Here is a 12,308-nt window from a genome sequence, read left to right on the forward strand (position 1 = left end):
ACCAGGATGTACAAAGAGGAAGTAGCCTGGCTGTGGAACTGGCCAGAGCCTTGATGGCCCAGAGAGATCAGTGTGAATCAATCAATGTGAATTTGATTTATGCAAATAAGTTTGGCTTCCAAAGTCTGCCATCCGCAGCAGTCCCCAGCTCCCTATCTCGGGTGCTTGGTTCCAGCTGATGGGCTGGTACGCCCGGCTTTCCTTGTAGCCACCCTTCCTCCTGCGCCACGCGTCCGGTGGGTGTCCTTTCCTGAAGAGCCACAGAGAACTTGCTATCCGACCTTCAGAGGCCCCCACCCTGCTTCCAAGTCCCCCCGAGACCAGAGGTTCCACGGAACTGCTCGGTGGTGGACATCCTTTGCTGGACCGTCTTCAGGGAAGCTGCGGGCAGGGCTGGCGGTGCTGCCCCTTGGCCTGAGGCTGCAGGCCTTGGTGGGCTTGTGTGCTGACCTTAGTGGGGTCTCTGCCCCATCCACATGTGAGGTGGAACCCCCCCTAACTCCCCCCCTCCCACTGCTGTGAGTAGTGCGGTGTGAGGATGTACAGCGTGGTCTTGTAAAGCCCAATTCGGAAATCCTTACCCAAAAGACCTCCAGAGACTGTCACTCATGTAAAAGCAAAGGAATCTTTATTTCAAGCTCGAGCTTGGTCCTCCACACACCAGATAACTGGTGACACCGAGAGGCCCCGAGCCCAGGGTTATAACACTTTCTATACACTTTTTAGGGAAGGCAGGGACTTTGCATACATCATAGCATCTTATAACAAATGACTACACATCGCAGGAAAATCATAAAACAATTCTGTAGTATGATTGGCGCACTACAAAGCAGGAAAGGCTCAGAAACAGGTTGTTGGTTAGATGAGAGGGCTGACATACTTTAAAGTGGTTGGCTTGTACCACAGGGGAGTCTCAAGGAGATAGGTGCTGAACTGCAGGGTTCCTTTCTCAAACAAACACCTTCTGTGGTCTGACTGCTGGGTCACCATGGCCTCCAGCACCTGCCTGCGGTTTTCCCAAGGATTTTTTATGTTCCTAGTCGGCGGGGAATTGCTTCTTCTGTTCATTCCCAGGTTGGGCTCCTGGTCAGTTGCATAACTCCTACCTCAGAAGATGATCGCTAGGTCAAGATGGAGTCACCCAGGCCTCAGGCTCCTCATTCCCCCCTTTCTGATATGCACCTAAGGGCCAATTATGGTCCTTATGGGCACATATCATGTTCTCCATTGGGAACCAGTTGATATTGAGCCTTTAAGAGCACCAATTGTACATGTTAATGCATTCTCTAACAAACATCACTAGCCGGTTTACAACAGGACCGACTGTGAGTAACAAAATCAACAGTACCAAAGGCCCTTACATTTTCTTCCACTAGTCCTGACTCCGTATATCACAGCTAGCTTAATTTTATACAAGCTGTACTCATGAAGCTCCAATTTTAAGACATACTCATACCATTTGCTACATACTTAAACTTTCTGAGGTTTGTCTTCTTTGACTCTATGTTTTAAGACAATCCTTACTTTTCAAATCCTTTCTTATCCAAAGGGGATACCAGTTTTTCCCCAATTCCTTTCCCAAGGCTTTCTTTACTACCCTCCTCTTTTTTTTTACAATTCCTTGTGGCTAGAGTTTAAAACTGCCCATTTTTCCTTTGGCTTGCAGAACCAAGTTATCTCAGAACAGCCTCAAGACACCACTGGGGTGCAGAAGCTTGCTAGATTTTAAGGCTAAGAGCAGGGCTGGGTCTCATTACTACCTGCATTGATAACACACTCAGGTTATTACCATACCAGAGCCAAACTAGGCTGTGACCCTGAAGTGCCTAAGGCAAGCCAGTGATATCCTAACCCCCAATATCCACTGTGGGAGTAGAGAGGGTTATTGGGTATTACCCAAAAGAATGTTCCACAAGATCTTAGTTTTAGCAGCTTTTAACCAGGAATGCAGTCTCAGGTGATAGAATCAGGCAGTTCAGTCTACTTTTTCCACGGTGGAGGTGGTCAGGGTAACAATGTAGATTTCCTCCAGGTGACTGTCAGGCTGTAGCAGCAGCAGCAGCAGGGTCTCTCAGTGGCTCCAAGGGACTGTCACACCTTATGCTAGGCTGCAAATTCCTATACAGACTCGTCTAAGGATACATTGCATAGGCTTGGCAGGCTGTGACCCCACTAGTTTTTGAGACTATTTAGACAATAGCCCAGGACAGTTTACCAAAATGACAACTTTTTAAACTAGATAGTTCTTTTAATAAGGCTGATTTTCTAGGCAGATATAGAGGGCTCAGGCCTGTACTATTTCCCTTGCCTTTTTCACCACATTTTTTTTTAAGTGACTCTGGTCCCTTGTTCTTTTTCTTTTGGTCCGGTCATGGGGCCTGTACTCTGGGCCTGTACTCTGGGCCTGGGCGCTGTCCCTCAGCTCTTCAGCTCAAGGCTAGCGCTCTACCACTTGAGCCACAGCACCACTTCTGGCTTTTTTCTTTTTGCTTATGTGGTGATGAGGAATCAAACCTAGGGCCTCTGGCATGCAAGGCAAGCGCTCTACCACTGAGCCATCTTCCCAGCCCTGGTCCCTTGTTCTTAAAAGGGGATGATGGGCAAAGATTCATCTTCTGTAACTTCTTCAAGCTGACTCAGGGGTGTTGCTCCTCCCTAGCCAGGCACCTATAACCTTAGCCTATTTTACACAGAGGTTACCAGGGTTAGATGTCATTAAGAACAATATTTTAACTTTTGACAAATGCACAGAACTTTTCTCTGGCTATAGCAGTGTAGCTTATTTAGCTTTCTGGTTTGCAAAAGCATCTTTCTGGATGACTTAGGAATGTGATCTCTAGTGATCCTAACAATGCCTAAGTTACTATGCAGACCTTCAGACAGATACCAATAGAAACACCCTCAAGTTTACAAACTTTTTCCTGAGCAGATGCATTTCATGTAGCTGGTGTCAGCTCAAAAATTACTGCCAATTAGGGCTTTTGGCACATACAGGGTTGGGATTTAAATTATCCCCCACATTTTATAACTTTAGCTTTTTACTACTATCACAGAGGATAGCAAGTTCCAGTCCCTTACAAGGTAGTTAGTCATGGACCTTAGGCATGCTTACAAACTATCTACTCATGACCTCCTGGCTCTGACCAATTTTTGAAGCGCCACGCAAAATGATTCTAGGATCTGACATTATTTCTGCCATCCAAGCGTGGCTTACTGCCTCTGGATGCTCTACCATTGCTTTTGTCCCAGGAGTGTCTTCTCCACACTGGGAAAAATGCTTCATTGGCATTTCTCTTAGTTGGTTGCTGGACTTGAACTCGGGGCCTGAGTGCTGTCCCTCAGCTCTACAGCTCAAGGCTAACACTCTTTGAGTCCCAAAGCAACTCTGCTTGCTCTTTCAGCACTCTGCTGGCTGAGTAGAGGTGACAGTCTCACAGGGACCTTTTTTTGCCTGGGCTGGCTTTAAACCAGTTTGCAGATCAATGAGTCTTTTAAAAGGCCACTTTACTTCAATTAAAAGCAACAAGGTGGTCAACATAGAAGTAGCTTTTAAGCATGTTCTTACCTGAAAATTATTAAGAGCCAGAGTTATATCTGACAAACTTGTAAGAATCCTCTGTGCTTTGTTCTGGGCTTGCTGGAAACTGTTAAAAAAATAAACCTAAAAGAGCAAACTGGAATAGCAATTATTTTGGTAATCCTAATTTTTTCCTTTGTGCACTTTGAGGCAAGTGTTAAGAACAATTTTATTTTTAAGCTTTATATCCAGAAATCCATTCCTAATTTTTTAAGCCTCTTTTTAATCTCTTTTAACACTTTATACTTTAGTTTTCATTTGTGTTTTGAAAAGATCCCTTGAAATCTTGAGGCCAAGTGTCACTCATTGTCTCTTGGCTGCTTGTTTTAAAACAGATACACATTAAAACTTTAAACTCAAATGACAATTTTTCCTTAATGCAAGAGTTACAATCACCATCACTGTATGAAGAAGCTAGACTTAACACCTTTATGACTTTTAAAAACATATCCTAATTGTAGAATATCTTTCATTAAAAGCAAGTCATATTATATAAATAAACTTTTTAATCCTCTTTTTAAGGTCTTCTTAATTTTAATTTTAACACATCCACAGGGCAGTTTTAGCAATACAATCAGATCATCACACCACTCACTTTAACCATCATGTTTCCAGTGTCTATCTGCAGGGAAAAGGGACAGAACAAGATGGGCCACTCAGCCCCTCCTATGGAATGGTCACACACCCAATCCCACTCTTTCGGGTTAGATGAACTATGTTTGTGCCAACTTGCCCTCTTTTACCATGCGTGGACTCCTCTCAGGGTCTGTCCCACCATCTGTGGACTCCCATCCCCACCCCCCAGGGCCTGTCCCACCATGCATGACCAGTTGAACTGCACTTCTGCCTGTTCACCCCTCACCCATAAAGATAGGTCTTCTGTTGGCTTCTAAGTTTTCCCCCTGTCTTTTCTCTTGGTTCTTGAATGAAATACACAGTTTTAGACAGACAGTGCTAAACTATCTTTACATTTAAATTTCTAATATTTATCCCCAAATTTTAGCCAAGGGAACTAAATCCCAAACTGCCAATGCATTTTTGTTATGCCAGATATCTTGATTATAGTGTAAACAGCCTTATGTATTTTAAAATTAGATTTTAAAATACCAGATTTTAAAATTTTCTTTTCTTTTCTTTTCTTTATTTTTTTTTGGTCCGGTCGTGGGGCCTGAACTCTGGGTCTGGGCACTGTCCCTCAGCTCTTCAGCTCAAGGCTAGTGCTCTACCACTTGAGCCACAGTGCCACTTCCGGCTTTTTTCTTTTTGCTTATGTGGTGCTGAGGAATCGAACCCAGGGCTTCAGGCATGCAAGGCAAGTACTCTACCACTGAGCCACCTTCCCAGCCCCAGATTTTTAAATTTTCAAGTTAAAGAATCCTTAAAAAGCCTTTTAAAACAATGTGAAGATTCTTTAAATTTTTTGGTAATGTCCAAACCTCATAACCTTTTGAATTTTAAACTTAAACTCACCCAATTGTTACAGCATACTGACAATTCTTATCTTGAACATGTTCACATGCACACAAAACACACACACAGATCTTAAAGTGTGTAAAAATTAAAATCAGTTGTACATATATTTTCTAAAGTTTTTAAACAAAAAATTTAAGACAATTTTTTTTAAATGAAGTACCTTTGTTGAGCTTCATTTTCCCAAGACTTGCTTGTTTAGCAAGGCATTTCACCAATCAGTCTTTTGAATCCCTTCTGTTGGAGGAGGGCTGGGGGTGGGGGTGGGGTCACCTGACACTAAACTGGCCTGATTTTTACCCAATTTTGACAAGAGTACTTTACAAATTGTTAAGCTGTCTGGAGCAGCTGAAAGTCCAGACCAGGTTCACTGCTATCTACACCCTTGCCTCTCCTCCAGCAGCCTCCACTGGGAGAAGGTGCAGCCTGAGGCTTGTCCATGCCCCGCCTCTCGGCTGCTGTAACACAAGGGTGGGGGGGGGGACTTAGCAGGTCTGTGACCAAGCCCAGTGGGGGGCTGGAACTTTTATTCCCCCAGAGATGTTCAAATAAATAAATAACAAAAACAGATAAACACAAAAACCAAGGATCCACATTTAAAACTGGTACCAATTCTATGTCTGCACTAGTGGATAGCCTACCCTGTAAACTATCAGTCAGAAAGTGCCGGACTCAAATATCCGCACTAGTGGATAGTTTACCCCGAAGGGGTCCGGGGGACGTCTCCCACCGGCCCCGTTGGCTGTCTTATAGCGTGTCCGCCAAGACCTCTTGCCAACCCCAATAGAGAACCTGCAGGCAACTCAGATACCAGATAATTACAGAGTGGCAATGCCTCAACTTACCAGCCGGGTTTCTCAGGACTTCTTGGTTAAGGCATCTGGGTGGCCTTGCGGGGGATTCCCAGCCAATGCACCAAGTGTAAAGCTGAATTCGGAAATCCTTACCCAAAAAACCACCAGAGATAGTCACCAATGTAAGAGCAAAGGAGTCTTTATTGCAAGCTCGAGCTTGGTCCTCCCCATACCAGGTAACTGGTGACACCGAGAGGCCCCGAGCCCAGGGTTATAGCACTTTTTATATACTTTTTAGGGAAGGCAGGGACTTTGCATACATCATAGCATCTTGTAACAAATGACTACATATCGCGGGAAAATCATAAAACAATTCTATAGTATGATTGGCGCACTACAAAGCAGGAAAGGCCCAGAAACAGGTTGTTGGTTAGATCAGAGGTCTGACATACTTTAAACTGGTTGGCTTGCACCACAGGGGAGTCTCAAGGAGATAGGCGCTGAATTCTATAGCTGAACTGCAGGGTTCCTTTCTCAAACAAACACCTTCTGTGGTCTGACTGCTGGGTCACCATGGCCTCCAGCACCTGCCTGCGGTTTTCCCAAGGATTGTTTATGTTCCTAGTCGGCCGGGAATTGCTTCTTCTGTTCATTCCCAGGTTGGGCTCCTGGTCAGCTGCATAACTCCTACCTCAGAAGATGATCCCTAGCTCAAGATGGAGTCACCCAGGCCTCAGGCTCCTCAGTCTCATGATCGTCTCACCCCACAGATACAGGGAAGCCTTGGCCACGTGTGGTTATGTCCTGTATCTGAATAAATCAAACAGAGAAATCTGACGGGCGAAGAAATCTAGTTGAGAAGCGCAGAGATAAAACTGAACTCCCAGGAGCAGTAGTCCAGGAAAACAACACATTGTTGAAGCTCCTGCTCTGGGGGACCTGTGGCTGGAAGCTGGTGCCACAGGCCTGCGAGGGCTCTGGCCTGCCTGGCGTGGACTCCCTACCTGCCCGGGCCCAGCTGCCCCAGCTCCTTAGCCCCAGACCTTGCTTGTTTCTTCTGCTGACTTACTGTTTCTTATCTTAAAACTAACTATAGGTGGCAATTAGTTGTATTTGCAGAAGAACAAACAAAGATGCTTTATTCAGACAGCTTGAGGCAGTTTGGACTAGTCCTACAGCTCACTTTGATGTAATTATAAAGTACCAGAACTAGCAAACACATATACAACAAGAACAGTAAGGAGTGGGGAGGGATTGAGCTGGAGGCCCAGGCTAGCCTGGGAGTCCTGAGCAACCTGGACTGTGTGGATGGAAAGGTAGAGGGAGGGGGGAGGGAGGGAGGGAGGAAGAAAGGAAGAGAGGAAGGAAGGAAGGAAAGAAGGAAGGAAGGAAAGAAGGAAGGAAGGAAGGGAAAGAAAGGAAAAAAGGAAAGGAAAGAAGGAAAGAGAGAAAGAGGAGGAAGTTAGGGAAAGGGAAGGGAGAGAGGGAAGGAAAGAGGGAAAGAGAAAGGACAGACAACTAGTGGAATAAATCTGTAGTGCTCTTAAGCTTGTTGGTTTGACTGTAGTTTATTTCATGGGAGCTCAGCGGATTTGCTGCTGTTTGAAGCACTTTGCCTCTGAAATTTGTACATGAAGAAGGAAGCTTGTGTGCAGTTTTTCTATGGTCAGCAGAGCAGTATGCCTGTTTTCTGTGCATACACAGTCCAGGTGTAAATGGGCTTATGTTTGTAAAACTTGGAGAGTCCTGTCATGTGAGCAAGTACACTCCCATCAGCATTTGCAAATCACCGCATAGAGGTTGGTTACTGTCAGATAGCTGGTCTGAAATTTATAAAACTATGTGGCAGAAAGAGAAGATGGTTTTCCAAAGAAACTGAGGAGTTAGAAAATTATAACCAAGGGGCTGGGAAGGTGGCTCAGTGGTAGAGCGCTTGCCTTGCATGCCAGAGGCCCTGAGTTCGATTCCTCAGCACCACATAAGCAAAAAGAAAAAAAGCTGGAAGTGGCACTGTGGCTCAAGTGGTAGGGTGCTAGCCTTGAGCTGAAGAGCTGAGGGACAGCGCCCAGGCCCAGAGTTCAGGCCCCACGACCGGACCCTCCCCCCCCCAAAAAAAAAGAAAATTATAACCAAGATATAAATCTTGCCAGCCTGCTTTGTTATGGACAAATGAAAAACATTTAGAAAAACGCAGTTGCCATTAATTGTGATCTTAAAATAATCATAGTGTCAGATTAGAGAAGTCAGAATTGTGTCCCCCATGTTACACAGTGGGGCAGGATGGAAGGAAATCTTGTCTCAGAGCAGTCTTTAGCCCCAAACACTTTTATCACCTGCTTTACCCTTCTGTGAGAGAAGCAATTTTGAAATACAATGTTTTTACTCAGATTGAACTAAGTAGGCTCAGAAAACATCGTCTCCAGAACCTTCCTGATCCTCACCATCATTGAAAACAGGAAGCGGTGCAATGGTACAGTCCTGAGTTTAGGAGTTACTTACTAACCCTGTGAAGCTTGAATAACTTGATTTCTATAAGCATCAGACATGGGAGCAGAAAACAGTAAGACTGGAGCTGATGCAGGTTGAGTGCAGGGCTGAATACAATTACATGGAGAGTGGCTGGCAGAGTGAGCTCTTGATGCCAGTGATGGTTGTAGGGTTTGCTGGTGAACAGAACTGAGATGGCACCCTGAGGATGTCAGCTTCTCCAGGAATGGAGGGTGGATGTCACACAGGCATGTGATAGCACCCATCCCACAAGGACAGTCACAGACAGGAGAAGAGTTTATTGCCAGCAGAGGCTGACAAGGCCACCTCCACCATGGGAGAGGGAGAAATGGCACCTGTCTGTTTCCCAGGGAGCATCTGGGTCCTGTCGGGTCTAGAGGTGGGGGGTACTCTGCATGTGCAGCTGGTCACTGGAAACAGCGCATATGCAGATGGGTGTAGGTCTGGGCAGAGAGCAGGAATGCTATGGATCCTGGAGAAACTGGCAGGGGCCCTGGGGAGAGTTCTCCTCTCTTTGTGAAGGGCAGGATGGTCTCAGGTCTGGCAGCTGGGCCTCAAGATACATGCTGAGGACCTGGCAAGCCCCAAATGGAAGAGGACCTACTATCACTGTTGACTTGGTCAGAGAGTGCAGCAAGAAATGCTTGCCCCTTGCTTCTGTCTCTTAAGGGAATCCTGAGCACTGCTTCATCTTCACAGAATAATGGGACCACTGAACATCAAGTAGAGTCTTTCATAAGGAAAAAACTGGAGTCCCTGTTAAAGGAGTCCCAGATCCGAGACAAAGAAGACCCTGACAGCTTCACAGTGAGGGCGCTGCTGAAGGCCACACACGAGGGCCTGCATGCTCACCTGAGACAGGTACGCTGTCCACACACCAGGGCCTGCACACTCATCTGAGACAGGTATGCCATCCACACACCAGGGCCTGCACGCTCCCCTGAGACAGGTACGCCATCCACACACCAGGGCCTGCACACTCACCTGAGGCAGATATGCTGTTCACACACCAGGGCCTGCACACTCACCTGAGGCAGATATGCTGTCCACACACGAGAGCCTGCAGTTCACCTGAGGCAGGTATACTCTCCACACACCAGGGCCTGCACGCTCACCTGAGGCAGATACGCTGTCCACACACCAGGGCCTGCACGCTCACCTGAGGCAGGTATGCTGTCCACACACAAGGGCCTGCATGCTCACCTGAGGCAGGTACACCATCCACATATGAAGTTCTGCACGCTTACCTGAGGCAGGTATACTCTCCACACACCAGGGCCTGCACACTCACCTGAGGCAGGTACGCCGCCCACACTACAGGGCCTGCACACTAGTGTCTCAGCCCACTGCAGGCTATCAAAGAGCATCCACTCAAGACACAGAGCAGGGCATGGAGCAGGGCTCCGCTGGGGACACCTTAGAGGTCACCATGCCCCTTACAGTCCTCCTTACCAAGGACATCATTCAAAGCACAGACAGGTGTTGCTGTGGCTCACTTAAACAAGCACACACATACACACTACTTCATAGATATCCCTGGATCTCATTTGTAAGTAGCACTGCTGCATGTGATTGTTTTCTTTATTCCACAGGCTATTGACTAAGTCTGGTCATTGTCTAAAATTAAATCTCTTCTTAATTGAAAGTAATTTGTCCTCATTCAGGACACATTTTACATAGCCTGAGGGACAGGCAGTGAGGGCAGTGGAGCTGGGCACTTCTGTCCGGCTGGAGGCAGTGGGCATTGTCTCGGTGCTGGGCAGACCCACACCCAGCAGGCAGAGGTGGAGGCTGAGCAGAAGGGAACAGACAGAGGGGACTAATGGGAGAGAGGGTCTTGATCTTCTGATCTACCTGAGCCCCCAAAAAACAGAAGAAGAAAAATACTTCTGTATACCTTTATCTACTCAGAACCCCGATGGGAAGGAAAGTGGGAAGAAATCACAGGCACGGACCCTCATGACCAACTTTGGAAAGCACAAGGTATGAATTCAAACTTGTGAGCATGTGGTATAAAAATAAAGAAATGTGTATACCTGTTTCATTTAATGGAAAGATTCTGAAAGGAGAGAAGAATTTCAGTTATGAACGTAGAATGATTAGAGGTTTCTTTATTTTAATTTTTAAAAAGAATTATCTTTAAGTGGCTATATAGAGAGATTTCATTTGGACAAGTCAGTTTCTAAGTACAATGCTTCTTTGTCAACATCACCCCATCCCTTGTTCCCCCCATCTCCCAATCCACCCATCCCCTTGGATTTCCTGGTTCCATTTGCACATATACACATGGATGAAGATTTCTTAATCAGGACCCCAGGAATGTATCAGAAAGCACAATGCACACCGAGAGAGAATATTTTAAATATTCCCACCCTTGACATGCCCCAACCACAGTGTGTGAGGAGAAGTTTTTCTAAGAGATGAGTTTTATGTGCCTTAGAAATCAGTCTCTGAGCACAAAAGTCTAGATTTTGCATAAATATTTTAGTATAAGGATGCTGATTAATGTTTTAATATAAAGATCCCAATTAATATTTTAATATAAGTAAACAACACATTTGTTGTTTAATGCTGAAATTAGAGGCTATATTTGGTCTTTTTTCTCTCTCAGTTACTATTTGTCTCCTGTCTCTCTGTGTCTGTTTCTCTGCGTAGCTCTCTGTCTTTGTGTCTCTGTCTCCCCTCTGTCTCTGTGTCTCTGTCTTTGTCTGTGTCTGTTTCGCCAAGCCAGTCTGTCTGTCTGTGTACATGTTGTGTTTAAACCCAGTCCATTCTCCATGGGATGTAGGATTTCCCCCATGTTACATTTACTATGATTTTTGCTGCAGAAAGCCACAAAGTCTCGGTCAAAGTCATACAGTACGGAGGAGGAGGAGGACTTGCAGCAGAACCCGGGCAGGGAGGGCGGCCAGATATGCAGGTGAGTGAGCTGTGTGCTTCTGGCCCAGGGTGCAGGGACTCTGGCTCTGAAAGATGGACTTGCCCTGAGATCACAACAGTGGTGGGGGAGAGTCAGCACACCACCAGGCACTCAACAGACTTAGTCTCCCAAAGGAAGGTGTATTCCATGACAGATAGATGGACAGACTGATGGACAGCTATGGACACATACACATGTGTACACACACCAGTAAGAGTGTTGTGTGTGGAGTCACACTGACTGTGGCAGTGGTGTACACTGATTTTTATACATGTGTGTGTTCCATTCTGACTTTCTTGGCGAAGTGAACTATTGGAACTTTTTGTCCTGTGCTCTTTCATTGAATGTATTCCAGCACTATTAAGGTGGGAATTTTTTTTTCAAATTTTTTTATTGTGATTAAGTGGTTACATAATTTCCCAAATTTCACAGTATTATGGGATAGTGAAGCTTAGCTAAAGTCACAAACACATTCTAACTTTCATGGGGCAAATTGTCTATCATGGTCTATAACATTTATGAGTTCTGTGAGCTTTGCGATAGTTATTTCTTCCACATTGGGTGGTATGTATATTTCTTTTGTTTTGCATAGCATCAGCTGTTCCCTCTTTCCCACTTGTTCCCTCCCTCCCATCGCTGCCATTGTGTTGCTTAGTTCATTTTGATCAATGTCTAGTGCAGCTGATGGGTCCCGCTGTTATATGCTTTTCCCTGATTCCCTCTAGTTCTGTGTCATCCTCCTGGTTTCCCTCCGGTGTGCACATATATACCATACACGTGATCAGCTGCATGGGGTTATTTAGTAGTGATTCGACCAGATAAGTGAAGTACTTTGTTTCTTAAGTCCTGTTAATTTTGTCAAATCACCTAACATTTTGGATTTAACATCCACTTATCAGGGAGACCATGTGCCATTTGTCTCTGAACTTGGCTTATCTCACTCAACATGATTTCTTCTAGTTCCATCCATTTCCCTGCAAATGCCATTATTTTGTCATTTCTAATGGCTGCATAATATTCCATTGTGTATAGATACCAC

The 12,308-nt window shown here is 45.5% G+C and overlaps 1 protein-coding gene across 1 annotated transcript in view; it reads left to right on the forward strand.

Moving 5' to 3' along the window:
• The window catches only part of LOC138812152 (1-phosphatidylinositol 4,5-bisphosphate phosphodiesterase eta-1-like), a 115,510-nt gene that overhangs the window by 87,586 nt on the left and 15,616 nt on the right, over positions 1–12,308 (forward strand). The window contains exons 12-14 of the mRNA XM_070000080.1: positions 9,049–9,210; positions 10,261–10,332; positions 11,178–11,269. Coding sequence (XP_069856181.1) covers positions 9,049–9,210; positions 10,261–10,332; positions 11,178–11,269 — 326 coding nt within the window. The remainder of the gene's footprint in view (positions 1–9,048; positions 9,211–10,260; positions 10,333–11,177; positions 11,270–12,308) is intronic.

Source organism: Dipodomys merriami, unplaced genomic scaffold, assembly GCF_024711535.1.
Source record: "Dipodomys merriami isolate MVZ:Mamm:240054 unplaced genomic scaffold, mDipMer1.0.p SCAF_56, whole genome shotgun sequence".
NCBI classification, from domain to species: domain Eukaryota; kingdom Metazoa; phylum Chordata; class Mammalia; order Rodentia; family Heteromyidae; genus Dipodomys; species Dipodomys merriami.